Here is a 22,373-nt window from a genome sequence, read left to right as displayed (position 1 = left end):
TGACACGTGCTACAACGGCGCTTTCAAGTCTACTCTTGAACATAACATATCTTAACAAAAAAAAAAAAAAGGAACTATTTTTTGCATTTATTAAAAAATTTCTCAGTCTTACAGCTGGCCCAACACCACCTAAAAAAGAATCACATTTACCTCTTGACATTGCAACCAAAAAACAATGTATCTAGATCTGAGTTGAATTATTTGTCCAATTTTACTCTGTTACAAAACAGTAGAGATTACGACTCTTTGATTTTATTCTAGATTTGGAATCGATTTGGCCGGCAATTAGAAATCTTTTGAGAAATGAGAGAAATTGTTTAAAGAGGATCTTATCCATCGTCATTATTTGGCTTCAATTTAATAAATAATTAATTAATTAAAAAATCTCAGAACTTTGAAAAAATGAACTTCAATATTACAAACTCATAACAATACGTCGCAGCATCTAAGAGAAAAATAAACTTAAAAAGATGAACAAAGCGGATAAGAGAAGTTAGCCCTATAGATTCAAGCGACCAGCACGAATATAGGAAGGAGAAAACATGGATTTTCTCATTAATCAAAAGGATTTAAGAGTTACAATTGGTAGAAACATCATAACAACACGTTTCAACTGCCAAAACAAAACGAACAGTTCTTTTAAACTTATATACAAAAATCAGCCATTAGTTCTGTCACTCTCTTAATCTCTCTTTCACAAAATTAGGTTATCGTCGTCATCAAATTAAACTTCCATGGGTGGCGCAAGGTTAAGATCAAGATCAAGTCCTTTTTTCCCATAACGATTCCCTTCCACAACGGAAGACGAATCCGACACACTAGAAACAACTCCGGCACCGACACCGGCGAACTCCATCGTCGCCGGCACAACCTGGTACGGCCTGCTAACAACTCCCGGTCTCCACATAGAATCAAACAGCAAAACCGGCTGCCCGTTCGGCAGTACCGCCACCGTCGGCTGCTGATGGAAAATCGGGTAGCCGACACCTCCACGTCCACCACCTTCAGCAACGGCGCCAAGACGGCGCGTGAGATCCAACTCTAGCGGCGCGTGTGGCGTATGAGGCGCGTGAACAGCAGTTTCTCCGCTAGATGACTCGACGGTGCTGCTTCCACAAGGGCTCTGATTATTACTATTAATATTAATCTCCGCCGGAAAGGGGAAATTCGTCTTAGCTTTAGGTCCACGAAACTCTCTAGCGGCGGTATCGTAAGCCTTCGCCGCTTCCTCCGCCGTATCAAAAGTACCCAACCAGACCCGACTCTTCTTACCCGGGTCACGAATCTCAGCAGCGTAACGACCCCATGGCCTCTTCCTTACACCTCTGTAATGAACCTCCTTAACTCCATTACTCACCTTCACATTACCTCCTTTCACAGCTTTATCTTTCACAGCCATATTTTTGTTTTGTGTGTTACGAATTTTTGGTGTGTTAAAAAATATGTATGAAGAGTATGCGGTTTATATAATGGAAGAAAGAGCATAGATGATAAAAAAGAAGTAGGGCGCGGTCAACGAGGGATTTGACTGGAAGGCGCCGCCCAAGCAGGGTATGTAGAGTGTGTGTAATAATTGAGAAAATGGAGAGTGTTACGTGGCACGCGGGCGTTTACGTAGACAAAACAGGTTTAGAGATGTTGATTGCCCGGCCCTGCCGGCTTTAGATTTCTTATTATTATTTTAATTTAGACGGCCGTTTTATTAGGAGGAGTGAGGTTGGTTTGTTGTTGTGGTGGTGTGGTGTGGTACTTTTTGTTTATTTTCTACTCCACGCTTGTCATGGACACGTGTAACCTACTGTTTTGTAATAATACTACTTGCGTTATTTTGTGCCCTAAGATTTATTTACATTTTCCTTTTTAAAAAATACAATTAGATAAAATGAATCACACACAAATTTTATTCCTAATTTGAGAAAAAGGGTTGGATATGAAAGTGTGTTCATTCACTCTTTTCCTAACTAATAATTTGTAGAATTATATATTGTTGTTGTTTTTTTCCTCTTCATGTTTTAGTATGATTTTTTCAGTGCAACTAAGTTTTTACATTAGATTATTACACACTTTCATTTTGGTAACACAGAAGATAGAGGTTCTGAAATCAAATCTCACCACCACTCAAAATAAATAAATAAATCTTAATGCAAAATATATGGAGTATTATTGTATGATTTCAAAATTAATTTAATTATTATTGGAGCGTGGATGGCAAATGCCAAAGGGTAAAGGAGTAAATTTAATTTTGTAGCTTGGAATTAGATGACGACCATTTCAAATAGAGAGCGTCTAGACAGTATAAGAAAAGAAATACAGTACATATATACGGCAGCGCCACATTTCACGTGCTAATCGCCGCTAACTACATCACACGATACTATACAGCTGTCGTTATATAGCAATGATTTTAAATATACTATATTTTAAAGAAAAACGTATTGAAAGTATCCTTAAACTCAACGTGAATTATAAAATTTCATCTCTAAATTATTGACAGTCATAGACACTCCTCTTTATTTGATTAATTAAATTTAGATATAATCTTTAATTCCATGATCCTATAAGAATTTAAGACTATTTACTATATCATGTTGCATATCAGGATATAGCTAAAGAAATGTGTTATTAAAAATAAAAACTAATAATTTACTTTTCAAGTTTAGATATATTCTTACTTGAAATATTTTTTAAGTTTAAATATAATTTTTATAAAATTTAGTACATCGAACTGTCTTTTTTTTCTTCCGTCGAATTAAACCAATTTGTATGAGTAGCATTTGAGAGGGACAGATGGATGAGGGCACTGTGTTCAGCAGACACGCGTCCTTTTTCGGCGCTCTACGCGTAAAGAAGGTCCCTCGTGTCTCTATGCGGCTTGACAAAGTAAACTCTTGTTTTTATTTGTTTTTTAAAATTAAAATTGAAGTAAATAGCTGTTGTTGAGTTAGTTGAATTATACTATACTATACATTCTGACTGGTTATGCTTTGTTGCACATTTGTTTTGCACTTCACTTGTCATTTCCTCCTTTACCAATAAAAACAAATCAAGTCTACTATTGTAGTAGTAATTCGAATTATCATAACATATAGATTCAATCCTTCAAAAAATAAATTTAATCCTTTATAATACACATATAATATATATCATAGGTTGACATGATACCATAATGATAGGTTGATTCATTCAAAGAATAAATTATAGAACAAATACAATAAATAGCATTTAAATTTAGTTTTAGTACTTTAATTTTTTATATCATTTTTAGAAAGCCTTATTTATAAAAAAGTTACAAAATAGTACTCTCTTTGTTCCTTTAATAGTCATGGTTTACTTTTAAAGTCAGATGATAAGAACTTTGACTAACATTTTATAATGTATTTTTTTTTGTTATATTGATTTGTAAATAATTTGTAATTTAAAGTACTTTTTGTATTTTTTTTGAATATTTAATTTTTTTGTTCAAAAGATCGAATTAATGTAATCTAATTTAACTTTGAAAATTAATCAAGATAACTTTCGAAAAACACAACATAACAACTAACCTAAAAAAAACGTGAAAATAGTTCGGAGGACTTTGACAAACTACGGGTCGATGGGCCATTTAATCAGGATGGGCCCAATTGGGTTCGGGGATATGGGCTTTCCCCAAACACACTCAATAAGCCCTAATCTAAACTGAAGATCGACTACAGATCACAGACTCAACAATTGGGCCTGAATCCTAATTAATGTTTTATGCAACCGTTTAGCGAATGGTTGAGAATTGAATTTTCACCAATAAATTAGAAGTTTATGTAGCCAATTAATTAGAATTATTAAAATTTTCTCATGAAAATCTAATATTAATTAATTTTTAAAAAATGGAATCTCAGTCTTTGATAATTCTCTTGCAAAATAATATTTAGATTTTGAGGGTACTTTTTCTAAATATGATTTGTAACCTCTAAAAGTAGCAAAATCACTCAACTCAACTAATATATCTATATCATGTAATCATTTTTTTCCCCTAAAGATCAATATCTCAAAATAGATAGTCACATAATATCATAGATTAGATCTCATGCACAACCATATTGTTATGAATATTTCTTTACTTTATTTTTAAAAAATTGAAGTTGGAGTATAAGATCGAGTTGTGTTTGATCACAATTTTACAAATAATATTTGATTGTTTAAACATACTTTTCCTAAAATATATGAAATATAATTTAAATGAGATCGTTTTTGTAAAATTTGAAAATACATATATAATCAAAAATAAGAAAAATAAAATTAGGATATAAGTGTTTCCACATTTCAAATACAATTTCAGATTATATTTAAGAACTTTACGTTTGAATGCAAATATATATATATATATATATAAAAAGTTGAATCTAGACAATCTAATGTGGCACCTCTCTATGATCAGCATTCCTATTTATCTTTTATCTCCTTTTTTCTTGAATTTTTCATCTTTCTTTTCTATTTTATTTGTATTTTCAAAAGAACTGAAAGTATTTAAATGCATTACCCAATTAATCATGTTTCTTTAAAACTTTCGTTACACTAATATACATTTAAGTAAATGAAGATCAAAAGATCAGAAAACTTACATTACACTAATATAAATTTAAGTAAATGGAAGATGAAAAGATAAAAAAAACTTTTTATTTTCCATAACTGTTTATATTTGTTTAGCCTATAAAATAAACATACTTGAGTATTTGTAACCAACAACAATGAAATCATTCACTTTGCCTCTCATTCTTCTTCTAATATTGTGATGATGATGACAACGACGACGATATATTTGTAACCAACAACAATGAAATCATTCACTTTGCCTCTCGATGATGATGACGATGATGATTATACATATATCAAATTTCAACGTTGAAATGTCCAACAAATTTCAAGGCTTTGTTTTTTAAGAAGATAGAAAGAGAAAGTATTTCATGATTTTTGTAAAGATATTGAAAGGAGAAATGTTATGTAGCTAAAGTTTTCCTTTGAAAGAAAGGTCTTTTTAAAAGAATGTTCATTCCTCCTACAAGGAGACATATATAGTGAGAGACGTTTTTTTTTTTTTAATTTGGTTAAAAATTAATAGGAAGAGTGATTAGTGCTTCAATGCTAAGAAGCATTATTTGGAGAAAAATCAATCTATTTATGGAATGCATATCAAATTGGAGGAGAATAAGCAAAAAATCTATTTTGTAATTTAAAAAATGATAAATTAGTGCTTATATTATTTCTTTTTTATCATTATTTTGTCTTAATTTTCTACGTGCCTTTGATTAATGCTTATTTTATTTTTTTATTTTTAATTATAGTTTTGTTTTGACATTTTTTCTAATTTTAAAAGAAAAGATGATTATATTTAGTTAATTTCATCATAAATTCTATTAATGTCTTTTACTTTCCTCCCTTTCTCATATTAATGTTATTATTATTATTTTCTTAAATTAATTTTTGATTTTTCAATAATCCTTGTGTTATTTATTTTTCCTTCAAATTATAATTTAATATTCATTTAATAATGAATTTGGATATGTCTTCCGCTATGACATTTTTTAAATATTTTTTTACCAGCTCAACTGAGAAGATTAAAAATTCGTGCAAAAAAATAGTTCTATCAAGCAGCTCTCTATAAAAGTTTGCACCGTNTCTTCCGCTATGACATTTTTTAAATATTTTTTTACCAGCTCAACTGAGAAGATTAAAAATTCGTGCAAAAAAATAGTTCTATCAAGCAGCTCTCTACAAAAGTTTGCACCATGTGAACCCTCCATCATTATTCAGATTTTCATTTTTTTTTTTTTTNNNNGAGTTAATTACAAAAACTCAAAATAGCTTTATATGAATTGTAAATATATTTTTACAGAATTTGATTTATCACTTTTAATTCATTTCTTCTGCTAACGATTTACATTTATATGTAATAATAAGTTGAAATAAATGTGTTGTGACACTTATTTTACTCTAATATTAATATTTATTAATTTTTATCAATTATTTTGACATATTTTTTTAAAATATTCTTATTAAAATAATTGATTAGAAATGAAGTTATTCTTCCAAAAAAAATATGTCTCAATATTTATTTTTAATTTTTGATATTTTTCTAATTTTAAAAGACAGAAAATGTACCTTAAAATTTATAAAATATCTAAATTAAATGATCATATTTAATTCCTACCATCATTACTACTTTTAATTTCTTTTACTTCATTTCCTTAATCTCATCATTAATGTTATTGATATTATTTCCTTAAATCACTTTTTTTTCCTTTCTTTCTTTTTGTTTATTATTTATTTATCCTAGAAATTAGTTATATCACTTAATAAGAAATTGGATTACAAATTTTAAAGTATTTAATTAGCCTCTTTTTTTATTCTGAATAATAATAATAATAATAATAATAATAGTAATAATAATAATAATAATAATAAAATGATGATACTAATTCCTCAAAAACGAAGCTACTCTTCAAAAAAAAATTGTGCCTAACTTTTATTTTATTTTTGACATTTCTGATTTTAATAGACTGAAAATTTTATTTTAAAATTTTTTAAAATATAAAAAAATGACCATATTTAATTCATATCACCAAGAGCTATAAATTTCTTTTACTTTATTATCTTAATCTCATCATTAATGTTATTTATTTTATTTTTTAAAATCAATAAAAATGTGATATGACACTTATCTTAGTCTAATATTAATATTTGTTAATTTTTATCAATTATTTTGACATCTATTTTTTTTGTATTTTTATTAAAACAATTGCTCAAAATAAGTTATTCTTCTTAAAAAATATGTCTCGATATTTATTTTTAATTTTTGATATTTTTTCTAATTTTAAAAGACTGAAAATGTATCTTAAAATTTATAAAAATTTTAATTAAATGATCATATTTAATTCCTACCATCCTTACTACTTTTAATTTCTTTTACTTCATTTCCTTAATCTCATCATAAATGTTATTGATTTTATTGCCTTAAATCACTTTTTTCCTTTCTTTGTTTTTGTTTATTATTTATTTATCCTAGAAATAACTTATTATCACTTAATAAGAATTTAAATACAAATTTTACATAATTTGATTTTTTATTTTAATTTTTTTAATAATATTATTAATAATAATAACAATAATAATTCCTCAAAAAACGAAGCTACTCTTCAAAAAAATTAAATTGTGCCTCACTTTTATTTTATTTTTTATTTTAATAGACTTGAAATTTTATCTTAAAATTTTATAAAATATAAAAAATGATTATATTTAATTCCTACCATCATTACTACTTTTAAATTCTTTTATTTCATTTCCTTAATCTCATCATCATCATCAATGTTATTGTTATTGTTTCCTTAAATATCCTTTTTTCCTTTCTTTTTTTCTTTTTTTATTTATTTATCCTAGAAATAAGCTATTTTCACTTAATAAGAATTGAAATACAAATTTTACAGTATTTGATTTGCCTCTTTTTTATTTTAATTTTTTTGAATATTATTATTATTATTATTATTATTATTATTAATAATAATAATAATAATAATTCCTCAAAAAACGAAGCTACTCTTCAAAAAAAATTATGCCTCACTTTTATTTGATTTGTGACACTATTTCTGATTTTAATAGACTGAAAATTTTATAATAAAAAAAAATGACCATATTTAATTCATATCACCGTGAGTTATAAATTTCTTTTACTTTCTTATCTTAATCACATCATTAATGTTAAATAATATTATTTCTTTAAATCACTTATTTTCCTTAGTTTGTTATTTTTCTTTCATTTTACTTATGTATTCCTAGAAACAAGTGATTATAATTTAGTAGGAACTTCAATTTTTTGTAACATAATTAGATTTTCCTTTCTTTTTTTTAAATAATTGATTAATACTTACATATTATAAAATAATAATAATAATAATATAATAATGATAATAATTAATAATAATAAAACTAATAAAGCTGAAATAAAAAGTGATGTGTACACTCTTCTTAGTCCAGCATTGATATTTTTTGCTTTTGATAATTTCTCTTATATGTTTCTTAAATTAATTGTACAAAAAATAAAGTTAATCTATCAATTTTTCAAAAATAATTATTTACATTTAATATTGTTCAATTAGAAGGGCGAATATATAGAGAGACCAAGCAAGACATTTATCTAATTTATCAGTTTTTAAAGTTTTTTCTTGCATTATAATTTAAAAGTTTGTTGAATCTTAGATATAAAAGAAATTACGTCATTACATTTTCAGTATTTAAGGCTATAACTACGACATAATTCCAAAAATTAATGCTATAATTGTTTCTTACCTCCATAATTGCATCATTAAAGGGAGGAACCAATACTAATTTAAAAATTCAACAGTCATGTTACTTGGTGAGTGTTTGGAGGGGGTATTTGATTTAACTTATTTTAAATTCTTTTAGCTTTTAAATTCTTTTTTTGATTTTGAAAATGTTTGTGAAATACAAAAACGTGTTTAACTGGAAAAAAAAATTAAAAATAAATCAAAAGCTAAAAATTAACGGTTTTCAACTTTTGTCTTTCATTTATAAATCACTTTAAAAAATCTATCTAAACACTCCCTTATCCTCAAAAGTCCAGAACATGTGTTGAAAATAAGTGAACAATATTTGAAAATTATATAGAAGTTCTATAATTATATTTCTTTTTGATTTTTTAAATTATGTCCTTACTTTCTTTGTTTTTAATATTGATTTTGAATTGCGTGTAATGGTGATTTTTCATGGGTTACATAGTGTTTAAAACAAAATTCAATCGATTGACGTGATAGAAAATAAGGGCAAGAAAGAACGTAACGAGTAAAGATGACACAAAATATTATTTTTACAAAATTCTTTATTCAAGATGTAATTTTGAATAAGCAAAGTCCATTCACAATTTCAACATCCCTAATATAACTTTTTTCACCTTTGAAGTAGATGTTCAGACCTAGATTTTTTTAAAAATAATGTTAGTTGATTTTTAGGAAGATTGAGACGTGTTTTGTTATACTTATTGCAAATAATATTTGAAATAATATTCATACTTGAATTTACTTAATTAAATATGACTTCAAAAGTGAAAAATGGGATGAAAAACTAATTTCAAACTTGAAACACAACTTCAAGTTGGAAAGTTGTATTTGAAATTTTCATTATCATATATCGATTTTTAAAGAAAATAAAAAATTATTTCAATTCAATGGGATAATATTAATATTAATGTGTTTCGTGTATCATTCATCTCTGTAAATTTATAAGTTTAGCTAAAGAAAAAATGATTTTTATAGTAACTTTTTTTTTTTTTATCATATAGAAGTATGAAATATGGTAGCATTGTCATTTAGGTGCTCCAATGTTCTAATTATGATTATATATAATTGATAGTTAAAATTAAGATTAATAATATTTGTCTGTGGATAATTAAGAGAATATTATTCATATGTCAAAATTATAAAGAAGATTACTATGTTCAACTATATATTTTATTTTCTATTTTATTTTTAAAATTGAAAATTTTAAATTAACTACATGTCAAGGAATTGAAATTAATATTATATCTAATTTTGTTGCTTTTGTTTTCAAAAGTTAATTAGAATAAAAAAAGATTAATTTGATATTGGTCATCAATTGTACTATTTCATTGAACTCATCATTTTAAATAAATTAATCTTAATCAAATTTAAAATGTATAACATGTCCTTAGTAAAAAATGAAAAGTCAATATCACAAAATAGGATCATGGTCCTATTTTTATTTTTATTTTGATCGGACAAATCTAAATAAAATGACAGTTATTTTTTCCTAATTATTTTTTAATGGTGTTTCAACCTAACTTGATAATTCATTTTATACTTTGGTATCATTTGATAACATGTAAAAAAAAAAAATTGCCTCAAAGCAAATTAAGTTCTCTCATTTATTTCAATTTGATTTATAAAAAAATATTTTTAAATTTTACTAACATACCGCGCGAAGTGCAGTTGAGTTCACTAGTTTTATATAAAGTAAAAAAAACTTGTAATTCTCATGATTGTACGAGCAATTAGTTTTTTTTCTTGGTTATTCACTAATAAGTGCAACTATATTTGCTAAACATTGCATATTCGAAATAGGACATAAAGATAACAGTCTACATTGTGACCACCGATTTCGTTAAAGCTCCAAGATAACATCCTTCAATTTATTAATTTTATCAAAAGTTTCACAATTTTGTTCCTTTTATTTTTTATTTTAGGATGGCTCAATGGAACAGGTGGCCTAAAGCCAAAATTTAGAAAAAATGAATTTCGTTTATTTTTTTTTATATTTTATTGTCATAAATTCTAAAAAAAAATTATTGTTATTGATTATAATTCAATTATTATTTTTTAATTGACTGTATAACGTTTCTTGTAATATTTTGTAAGACAATAATAAATATATATAAATTATTATATGTTACACAACAACACAAATGTTTAAATATATTATTATTTTGAAAACATTTTAATACATCAATTATTACATTAACTATCAAAATTATTCTACAAGTGTTTTAGAATGTAAATTGTTTCATTGCATGTGCCAATTATAGTATAATTTTTTACTTATATAATATTTCGTAATACTTTTAATTACAAAAATCAATATGGTAGTGATTTGTTACTTTTAGAAGACATTCAAAGTTAAGACAATATTTTTTTTATATTTAATGATTTGATAATCTAATTAGTTTGAGCTTAGAATATTTAATAAAACATCTCAAAGAATTTAAAGACAATCTAACAAAGCCAATATTGAAATATGATCGATTAAAATTGAAGTGAACCAAATAAATTAAGAAATAAAAAATAACTGTAAATTTAATTGTCTATGATTTCTTATTATAATTACATTAATAATAAAATTTTAAAAATTTGCGTATAATAAGAGATTAGCAGCAAAATATTAAGAAATTTTTAATTAATATATACTCCCTCCGTCTAACAATAGTTGTCAACTAAACTACTTTGTCATGTCCTACACTAGTTGTCCACTTTAAGAAATCAATTGATATTTTTACACTTAGTTCCTAATTTATCCTTCTTCTTTTTTTTCATTATAATCATTTCTCTATCTCTATTGCATTTTTCAAGGCATTGATATTCAAAGGATTACATAGTTAAATTAACTTTCTACTTATAGTTTCTGAAGAAATGTGCAAAATTAATAGTGGATAAATATTGTTGGACATAGATAATAGTAACAATAAATACATAATATTTTATGAGAAAATAACAGTTTTTAGTCCTTGTTTATTGCATAATTCCAATTTTAGTTTGTGTGCTATTTGACTATGTACATTTCATCTTCAATTATTTGAAGTATGCAGTTTTGGCCAAGTTATCTATTTAACAAAATTATTATTTAAAAATATATAAAATAAAATAAAGGGTTGGTGATTCTAAATGCTTAAAGAATTGTGTATATAAAATTTAAATTATATTTATAATTTTTAAAAAAATATACAAGTATAATAGTTATCTTAAATATATAAATTGATCCCATTTACTCCCATAGTTTATCTATTTTTTATTCATTAGCAACTCGTTCTTCCTCTAATTTTCAATGATTTCTCATTAAGACCAATATAATTACATATGAAAGAGTTTAGTAGGTGGACCTGCTCCTTAAGGCTATCAATGGTGTCTTAATAATTTCCATTCTTTAAAAAAAAAATTAACATTTAATTTTTTACTAAATTCATTTTTTTCTACACATATTTTTTCAAAGTTTTAAAATCACCAATCCTTCAATTTATTTTATTTTATATATTTTTAAGTGATCATTCTGTTAAATAGTTGATTTTTGTTAACTTCAAGAATCAAAATAATTGAAGGTTAAATTTATAGTCAAATGTAAAAAAGATTAAAATTGAAATTATATAATAATAAAAACGATTAAAATCACATTTTTTTTAAAAAAATAATAATAATTCTACTAGGGTATTTCGTTTCTTCCAAGTGTGCAATTGGTTATTACGGCGCTTCTCATCATCAATAACATTTTACATCGCCTTCATCAGAGCTGCTTCTCTTTTAGGTATGTATCTTCTTTTGGTTCTTGGTTTAATCTTCGCCTCTTGGTCGATTTTATTTCTTTTTTGTGCATCTTCTGTGTGTTTTTGTATTTGAGCGAACTGAATTTGTGGTTTTTTTTTGTGCTTAAAGCCACTGGTTGAGCCGCCGTTGAGTTTGATTCCATATATGAAAAAAACCTTTAACACTAGTTGCTTTGTCGGAATTTGCAATGAAGTAATCGGTGAGCTGGTGGTTCTATTTGGGCAGGTTTTAGGATAGAAACTATGTGTTGTAGTATGGTATTTTGATATGTAATGCATGTCATAGTAGTATATTAAGATACTAAGGTATGAGGGATAAGGAATAACTAATGTCGTGATTAATTTTGGGATGAATTTATCTCATGTTTAGTTGGGATAAAATTGCGGGATAACTTATCCCAGATTGAGATTGAGGGTGGAAAACTAATCTATGTGTTGTACTAATATGGTATTTTCATCTGTAATGCATATCATGATAGTATATATATATAATGGTACCAAGGGCTGGTTCGGTATGAGGGATAAATAATGGAGTAACTAATCTCGCGATTAATTTTAGTATGAATTTATCTTTATGTTTGATTGGGATAAAATTGCGGGATAACTTATCTCACATAGGGGGTGGAAAACTAAGCTAGGATAACTTGTCCGTAGTCATATTTTTATCTGACATTGAGGATGAAATAACAATCTGGTATAACTAATTCTGCGATAATTTATTCCGGGATATCTTGTTCCCCAACCAAATGTGTCCAAGGGCATTGACTGGACAAACATAATGGAATAGTCTAGCTGTAAATTTGGGCCTAGAGGCTGAAAAAGTTCTCTTTCCTGATTGTATATGTTTTCATAGTCCAAGGATTTTAAGGCACATTTGGTATGCTTTTCAATGGGAGATATTTTTTGTAATTTGAATTGTTGAGTGTGGTTGGTTGAGAGAGATTCAGTTGGTTGATGGTTTTTATTTTTGTTTTTGTGTGTATACTAATGCAGTCTCAACTGTATACTGCAAATCGAGATTATAAAAGATGGTGCAGTACAATTTTAAGAAGATTACGGTGGTTCCCAATGGGAAGGACTTTGTTGATATTATTCTGTCTCGCACACAACGTCAAACTCCTACTGTTGTGCACAAAGGATATGCTATCTCTCGTATACGTCAATTTTACATGCGCAAAGTGAAATACACGCAGCAGAATTTCTATGACAAGCTCTCCACCATTATTGATGAGTTCCCCAGGCTTGATGACATCCATCCTTTCTATGGGGACCTTCTTCATGTGCTCTACAACAAAGACCATTACAAGCTTGCCCTTGGCCAAATCAACACTGCTAGAAATTTGATTTCTAAAGTAGCTAAAGATTATGTGAAATTGTTGAAATATGGTGACTCACTCTATCGATGCAAGTCCCTGAAAGTTGCGGCTCTTGGGCGTATGTGCACTGTTATAAAGCGCATTGGCCCAAGTTTAGCTTATTTGGAGCAGATTAGGCAGCACATGGCAAGACTTCCTTCAATTGATCCCAATACTCGAACCATCTTGATTTGTGGGTATCCAAATGTTGGCAAGAGCTCATTCATTAACAAGATTACAAGAGCAGATGTGGATGTGCAGCCTTATGCCTTCACTACCAAGTCCTTGTTTGTCGGTCATACTGACTACAAATATCTGAGGTATCAAGTGATTGACACTCCAGGGATCTTGGATAGGCCATTTGAGGATCGTAATATCATAGAAATGTGCAGTATTACAGCTCTTGCACATCTGAGGGCCGCTGTGTTATTTTTCCTTGATATTTCTGGGTCTTGCGGCTATAGCATTGCGCAACAGGCTGCTCTTTTTCACAGCATCAAATCACTTTTTTTGAACAAACCGTTGATGATCGTATGCAACAAAACGGACTTGCAGCCATTAGATGGGATTTCCGAGGAAGATAAGAAGTTAGTCACAGAGATGAAAGATGAAGCTATGAAGACAGTGATTGGTCAAGGTGGCGAGGCAACAGATGAAGCAGGTGTGCTGTTAACTATGAGCACTTTGACTGAAGATGGTGTAATTTCAGTGAAGAATGCAGCTTGTGAGAGGTTACTGAATCAAAGGGTGGAGTTGAAAATGAAGTCGAAAAAGTTAAATGACTGCTTGAACCGTTTCCATGTTGCTATGCCAAAACCACGTGACCAGAAAGAGAGGCCACCATGCATACCTGAGGCAGTGTTGGAAGCCAGAGCGAAGCAGGCCGAGGCAGATGCTGAGAAACAGAAAAGGAAGCTTGAGAGAGATCTGGAGAATGAGAATGGAGGTGCTGGTGTTTATTCTGCGAGCTTGAGGAAGCACTATCTATTAGCAAATGAAGAGTGGAAGGAAGATATAATGCCTGAAATTTTAGATGGGCACAATGTCTATGACTTTGTTGACCCTGATATCTTACAAAGGCTTGAAGAATTGGAGAGAGAAGAAGGTCTTCGTCAGGAAGAAGAAGGAGATGATGATTTTGAGATGGATGGTGCAGAGCTTACCCCCGAAGAAAAAGCAGCATTAGCTGAAATCCGTAAAAAGAAAAGTTTGCTCATTCAACAACATAGAATGAAGAAGAGCACCGCAGAGAGCCGACCCACTGTACCAAGAAAGTTTGATAAAGACAAGGAGTTCACTTCAAAAAGAATGGGAAGACAATTATCTGCTTTGGGATTGGATCCAACTCTAGCTATCAATAGAGCCCGAAGTAAATCAAGGGGTCGTAAGCGAGAGAGATCAGTTGATGGAGATGACATTGGTAATGATACAATGGATGTAGATGAGATTACTCCCAGCAAGAAGCAACGTAGATCTAGATCACTTTCCATGTCAAGATCAAGGTCAATGTCACGACCTCGAAATGAATTTGTTCCAGGGGAGGGCTTCAAGGACAAACCTCAGAAGGAAAAGGCTATAAAGATGTTTAAGAATTCTGCTAATAAGAGGAACAAGGATGCTCGACGGGGAGAGTCTGATAGAGTCATTCCTACTCTGAAACCAAAACATCTCTTCTCTGGAAAACGATCAAGTGGCAAAACTGACAGGCGATAGTCACCAGGTATATCTTACACACACCCTTTTAAGTTCCTCCCCTGATGTATTACAGGTCTTAGAATATGCTTTCTCTATAATGTTCTTGCCTTTTAAGAGAACTCTTCTTTTGTTGTCTTCATAGATATGCTCTGTATACTTTCATCGAGTGTTCAATACTTGTGTTGGTGCTTATTTGGTTCCTTTCTCATAGTTAGAGTGCAAGACTACGATTATCACCTTCTTTATCGGGTGGCCATTGGAATTTGCTGATGTATCAAGATGCTTTTTGTTGCAAAAATTTGGGTGGCGGACGGATGGACATATGCAAAAAGAGAACCTTTGTTGGAATGCCAATTCACCTCAGCTTATTTTGGGCACTCTGTTGTGCAATTTTGGAACTTGCCTTTTAATCCAAGTTTGTATTTTTCTTTAGCGATAATTTTGGAAGAGTTTTAGTTTACCTTAACATAAGATATGAGGAACATGTCAAAACTCAACCTGTTGCAGTTTTGTCATGGCAACACAAGACTATAGATTTCAAGTATTTAAATTTGTGTTTGAGACGCAGCTGTGTTTGGTGCCTTGTTCACTATTTGTTCATATAAAAATAACAGGTTTAATTAAGAAAAGTGTCATGAATAGTGTGTCAAATATGGCCCAAAAAGTGATGACCCACTCCAATCCATCCAAAATTTTAAAGGTTTGAACAAACATAATTTCATATTGAACTGATTTTAGTTCTACCCAACATAATCCATTTGAATTGATCTTCAATTTTTGCCCATTTAAAGGTCGTTTGGTAAAGTGCATTAAAAATAATCTTAGCATAACTAAAATACAAACATTATTAATACACCATATGTAACACTAATTTTATATGCCCAACCAAGTAATCTCTTAAAGATTTAGTTTTAGTTTGAATTTATTGTTTGAGATTTACTTTGATTTTTTCTATGGTTAAGGGTTTGAATCCCAAGTCGGGGCAAGGGTCGAGGCTTAGGTTTTCTGGGCTAAAATCGAGTCTCGAGTTAAGATTGATTATCAGATCATAGTCAGATCCCAAATTAGGGGCTTTCTGATGGCTCAGTAAAAATCGCTTTCAACGAATGTTTTTTTACATCACTATTATAACATGTTTAATCTCACAAGTATTAATGTTGTACTTTTGTTATGTTTTAATCATTGAATTTTGTATATAATTAAACACTACGAAGACAATAGTTTTTAATAACCACAACTAATAGATACTCTACTTAATACTATTAAAAATGGCAAGGTACTGCCACCTGTCCTATTCAGATGAAGACAACTCATAGGACTTAATTAAACAAAAATGGAAGGGCATTTTTGAGCTGAAATATAGTTTAAGGGTATATTTAAGCTATTTCGAATAGTTTAAGGATAGTTTTGACTCTTTTCCGTAGTCGTCTATGTGGAGGTGAGGTCTGTTTGGCGTGCACATGTGACATCCATGTGGCATTTAACACACATGGATACTTCCGTTAACTAGAAGGGTAGGTGTGACCCAATAGTTTGACGGGAAGGGTATTTTTTAACCGAAATATGGTTTAAGGGTATATTTAAGCTATTTCGAATAGTTTAAGGATAGTTTTGACCCTTTTCCATATCAAATATTGCAATTTTAACTTTTCAAAATTTTTGTCCAAATAACACATTTATGAAGAGATCCAAACAAGCAATTGTCCATTTTTCTTTATACGACAGCAGGTTGATGCCCACCCATGCAACCATGCTACCTATTTTCGAAAAAATGACAAAAATAGTCCCTTCTATTTTTGGGCTAGCATTTAAACTTTTGAGATAGTTTTAGCTGTTTATGTTTTATCAAATTTGAATAAGTTTATTTTTATTAAATATTTTTTTTTATTTGTCCACTGTTTTTAATTTTTTTTTTTTAATTATCACTTTTAACATATTCAGAAAAAATAATATTTTTGCCACGTTCTTCCTAAGCATTAATTAAATTCCCCAAGCTACTTTTTAAGGCCTAATATTAAGCATCAATTAATATGGGTAGTGTGATAAAAGAATTATGTCAATCATTGTCTACCAGAGTGTGTTTGGTAAGGAGGAAAATATTTTTCTAAAAATGGTTTTCAATTTTCTCATTGAAAAATATTTTATCTAGAAAAATAAGTTCCTTAAATATGAAAAAAACGACTTTTCTAAAGAAAGTAGAGAAAAAAGTTAGCTAATGTGCTTTTTTTATGCTCATATTGTTATTTCATCCATCTCAATAATTGAGATAGACTTGACATAAAATTTAAGAAAAAAATGAATTTCTTTTAATTTATGAGTTAAATTAACCCTTAAATATGATTTTTTAATAAGAACTTAAATTATTTCTAATGATATAAAGATGACCTAACCTTTATAGTTTGTACCTCGAAGAGGTACTGGTAAGATTCGTATATATTCTATTTTCGTTAGTTTCCATCTTATAACATTTTACGAAATTTATTGTTATTATTGTTAATATAAAGAGGGGTACATTTTTTGAGATATAGAATGAACAAAGTAAAAGTGAACCGAGTGGCGTAGCCACCTTTCGTCGGAAAAAAATATCGTACATACAAGTAAAATGATACATGAAATGATTAAATAACATATTTTGGACATTATTGTAGCCAAGTGGTTTCACCTCCTTGAAATGAGCTAGTGTTCATGTGTTCGAAAGTTTTTATTATATTATTTCTGGACATCCTTTGTGAAATTTCTGGCTCCAATTGTTGTTTTCTAAATTTTGGCTTTATATATTTGCAACTATACTGCAATACAAATATTGGCTTTACATTTCTCTTTCCTTTTCCCTTTTCCGCTCCATATATTTGCTGAAATTCAAGCATCAACCATGGAGAACAATACTACAACAACAACAAAATGGAATTTCAAAGAGAACGAGAAATTGGTCACTGCATTGGGTCTCACTGTAAGAAGTGTTCTTAACAATTTGACGTCTTGCATTGACCCTGCTGATACCAGGTTCGTTATCTCTCTCGGCCATGGCGATCCTTCTGCTTTCCCCTGTTTTCGAACAACACCAATTGCCGAAGATGCTATTGCTGATGCCATTCGTTCTGCTAATTTTAATGGTTATTCATCCAATGTTGGTATACTTCCTGCCAGAAGGTAATATTTAGCTTGGAACAATATTGTTAATTTAATGTTGCAATTGATTTTGTAAAGATTTTGAAATCTGGTATCATGGAATTGTGAGTCTTCAGTTTTTGGTATCACTTGCATATTAGTGTTTCTCTTTTGGAAGTGTTTGGTTAAATGCGTATCTTAGTATATTCTTCTGGTAATCTTTGTTTAAGTGTGAAATATTTTGCATGGAATACTCTTTGCTTTGATGAAGTTTATGCTCATCTCGCTTTTGGAAGTAAAATGGGAATCTTTGGATCGATTGCTCCTGTTATTACACTCGGATCCATATCAAAGAGGTGGATTGTCCCTGGCTGTCGACTTGGTTGGCTTGTTACAAATGATCCAAATGGCATACTTAAAGAACATGGGGTACTTAAAGGCCATGTTGTCATCTTTGATTGAGACTGAGTAGCATTCTTTAGAAAGAGGATAAGATTATTTCCTAACAAAAATGTCTGCATGTTGTCATCTTGTATTTTCTTATTTTCAGGTCATAGATTCCATTGCCGGGTATCTCAATATATCTTCTGATCCGGCAACCTTTATACAGGTTTTCGTTCTTTTAAAGATTTAATACCTGTTATTCCTTTTTGCCACACGTTTGGTAGTATTGCACCCCAATGAAATACGAGATAGAGTTGCCAAAGGCTTGAATTTTGTTTTGGTCTAAAAGATCTTTGTATTATTTATGTAAATATATTAACATTCTTATATATGTTTGTAAGCTAACGGAGGAATCTTAGTAGCTTAGTTGGTTAACTATCTGAATTTTCACCTGCTAACGGAATAGTTATTTAAGAATTTCGTAGTATAGGTCTAATTTTCCACATAGCTTACTGATGTACCTGGTTTCTTTTGTTCTTTGATAGGGGGCAATTCCTCAGCTTCTTGAGAAAACAAAAGATGATTTCTTCTCTAAAATAGTAAATATGCTAAGAGAAGATGCAGATAGCTGTTATGACAGAATTAAGGATATTCCTTGCATCACTTGTCCAAGTAAACCTCAAGGATCTATGTTTGTGATGGTAAGAGAAAAATGGAAGCTTAATTAGGCATTAGGTTTGGATTAGGAGATGTAATTCAAACTCTGTCGAAAACAGTTTCCTTGCTTGAACAAATGTCTCTTTTCTTGGAGGACTATCCTTTCAAATTGCTTTATTTTTTTCGACATTTTGGAATGTTTCATTGTTTCTCATATGCTTTTAGTCGTAAGAGCTTTTGTAACCATGGATCATAATGTTATTGATTCTTTTATTACGCGAAACAAGCCTTTAATTGCTTTTCAGAAAGTTCCTGAAGGACAAACAGAAATCTTCTTTATATATAAGATCTGCCATGCTAGTTATCATTTTTGGTGATATGTAGTTTAGTTCAATTCGTAAAAACTGATCAGGTATAAACATGTCTGATTATCAATGCAACTGATGCAAGACAGAAATTCGTCAAATTTTATTAGATTCATAGGTTACTTGTATGAATGTGAAATTTGTGTACTTTCGTTTTGGTGCATTACTCTGCTGCAAGAAAGTAGAGAGTCACTAAGCATAAGAATAACTCGAACTGGTGGGTGGGATGATGTGTTGTATAGATATTTGATAATAACGCCTTGTGTAGGTGTTGCTGTGGGACTCAAGAATTGGCTCAGGATAACTTTTGCATGTGAGCCATCATATCTAGATGGCTTCCAGAGACTAAATGCTTTCTATCAAAGGCATGCCAAGAAACAGTAAGCTACTCTGTGAGAATTCGAAACAACCTTTGATATCTCTGCATTACAGAGTGGCAATTTGTGATCTTCAACTACTGTTTGGATCTCGTGTGTGCTGTACGTACAATAGCTCATACATAAGTTGGCTAGATTTTCAACAATTTCCTTGAGTCATCAGAGGAATGTTATATGTTATTTCCAAACTCCTGCTAGTGAATATCCATAATGCACCATTACTAGTGAATGTGTTTTTAAGATAACCTTTAACTAGCTAAGCTAGAACAAGTGTTTGTGAAATGTGCAGATTGTTTAATTACGTCCCTCAATTTGTGTGAGGTTGATTATTACTTTTTCATCAATCGACTATATTCCATTCACATAAATCTTGTGCAAATGCAAGTGATTAATTTAATGGACTGAGCTTTTTTACGCTCAAACTCTTAAAAACTATGATTTACTTTCATTACATTTTCCCCTTGAAAATGTATGCTCATACATGTGTAGGATGTTTCACTACAAGAATCTTCACTAAAAGTAGGAGTGGCAAAATCAAATTCAAACCCGACCCAACCTATTTAGATTTGGGTTGGTTATTGACCCGCTCATTTATTAGCTCAACCCAAATTGATTTTTGAGAAATCTTGTCAAAATATGTAACCCAAATTGATTTTTGAGAAATCTTGTCAAAATATTTTTTAAAAACTTTTATTTTATTTTATATGTTATATATAGTTACAAAAAAGAAAAATAATAATTATTTAGGTACTAAAAACTTATAAAATAACAAATAAATCTATTAAAACTTAATAAAAATTGAACGGATTGGGTTATGATCCATTACTAACTCGTTACCTAATAACCCAACCTATTTTGGCCCAAACAAGTTTAGGTTGGATTGGGTGTTGATCAATTTTAATTCGCCCAAATTTAACTCAAACTGCCCAATTGCCACCCCTACTAAAAGGGATGAGAGTTGTGCATCAACTCTTATTACATGTGTGGAATAGGCATGAGAGTTCTGAATTTGTGGAAGGGTATAGGATGGGACGGTTGTGGTGCAGGTTGAGGCCTGCCCCGCCCCACGATGGTAAATTTTTTTAAATTTCAACCTATCCCGCATCAACCAACCCACATAAGAAGACAATGATGTGGGAAATGAGTGGACATTGAGAGAGAAAAAATGAAACTTTGTTTTATTTTATATTATTCATCTTTTGATTAAAAAATTAAAAATATTATTCATCTTTTAATATATTTAGTTTTGGATGTGTTATTAAAAATAATATTTTTTCTATCTAAATTTATGTTATATATAGTTCGAATTTTAAGATTTAAAGAAGTCTATTTTTGACAGTAAATTTTTTATATATATATTTTTAAATATTTTGAATGGTCAATTATTGTGATTTATTGTACTTTTTACGTAGTTTACAAACATATAAATTTTATTTCAAAAAATTGAAAATTTTATGCACAAATTTCTGATCAAACTCAAACTGTTTGACTCTTGAAAATAATAAAATATATATATATAAATTGAGAGAGAGAAAATAAGTAATAATTATAATGTGTCATTAAAAATTGAAGTAGAATTTCACATAGTTGGTTGTATTATGCACCTACTGATTAGATGAGAAAAAAGATATAGAATATTGTATTTCGTCGAGTTTAAATATTCATTTCGCAAAATAGCAAATAGGAGGATTTAACTGATGAAGTCAAGTACAAGTTCTCCCCGTACATACCACTACAAAAATTTAATTTTGTTTTGGAGGAAAAAATTAATATGGTGTTCTTACATTTCTGCCCAAATAATTGTGGCCATTTTTAGCATTCTCGTTTGTTACTTTCTATCATATTCGTGAACTTTTAATTGTCATAATTTTTTTTTTAGAGTTAAATTATAAAAAAATCATAATTTTTTTTAAAGTTAAATTATAAAAAAACGTAACATAATAAATAAAAGTAAACTGTGAATATTATTTGTCAGGTGCTTTCTTGTCTGTANAGCATAGATGGGTCGGGTCGTTGGGATGGATTTAAAAAAATAGGTGGACCAATAAGATGAAGCCATTTGTCTAATTTAATGACTCAGCATTTGCCATGTCAGCCGGCTGTTAAAAAAGGGCAATTTTAAACCTTAAAAAAACGTTGAGGGCATTTTTAAACCAAAAGGTGGAAGGAGGACATTTTTGAATCATTTGGGATACGTTAAGGGCATTTTTAACCCTTTTCCCTTTATTTTTTAGAGTTAAATTATAAAAAACGTAACATGATAAATAAAAATAAAAGTGCTTTCTTCTCTGTAGTGCTGGACACATTTTTCAACCACTTCTTGTCATCTTTTTCCATCTCTTTT

General features: G+C 29.4%; 2 protein-coding genes and 1 pseudogene across 3 annotated transcripts; 2 read left to right on the top strand and 1 right to left on the bottom strand.

The window, feature by feature from the left end:
- Window positions 1-531: 531 nt before the first annotated feature.
- On the bottom strand, window positions 532-1,832 carry LOC125877084 (ethylene-responsive transcription factor 4-like). Its single transcript, XM_049558399.1, has one exon. It carries the CDS (start codon window positions 1,397-1,399, stop codon window positions 725-727), a length of 675 nt encoding a protein of 224 aa, XP_049414356.1. The 5' UTR covers window positions 1,400-1,832; the 3' UTR covers window positions 532-724.
- Window positions 1,833-11,977: 10,145 nt separating this feature from the next.
- LOC125876024 (nucleolar GTP-binding protein 1-like) lies at window positions 11,978-15,767 on the top strand. 2 transcript variants are annotated; one of them, XM_049557121.1, is made up of 3 exons: window positions 11,978-12,069; window positions 13,082-15,163; window positions 15,354-15,767. In XM_049557121.1, exon 2 carries the CDS (start codon window positions 13,117-13,119, stop codon window positions 15,154-15,156), a length of 2,040 nt encoding a protein of 679 aa, XP_049413078.1. In that variant the 5' UTR covers window positions 11,978-12,069; window positions 13,082-13,116; the 3' UTR covers window positions 15,157-15,163; window positions 15,354-15,767. The 2 variants fall into 2 exon arrangements, with proteins under 2 accessions (XP_049413078.1, XP_049413077.1); XM_049557120.1 differs by having other exon boundaries at window positions 15,281-15,767.
- Window positions 15,768-18,010: 2,243 nt separating this feature from the next.
- Window positions 18,011-20,036, top strand: LOC125876142 (tyrosine aminotransferase-like; annotated as a pseudogene).
- The last annotated feature ends 2,337 nt before the right edge of the window (window positions 20,037-22,373 follow it).

Source organism: Solanum stenotomum, chromosome 9, assembly GCF_019186545.1.
Source record: "Solanum stenotomum isolate F172 chromosome 9, ASM1918654v1, whole genome shotgun sequence".
Taxonomy (NCBI): Eukaryota; Viridiplantae; Streptophyta; class Magnoliopsida; order Solanales; family Solanaceae; genus Solanum; species Solanum stenotomum.
This window is presented reverse-complemented; position numbering and strand designations above follow the sequence as displayed.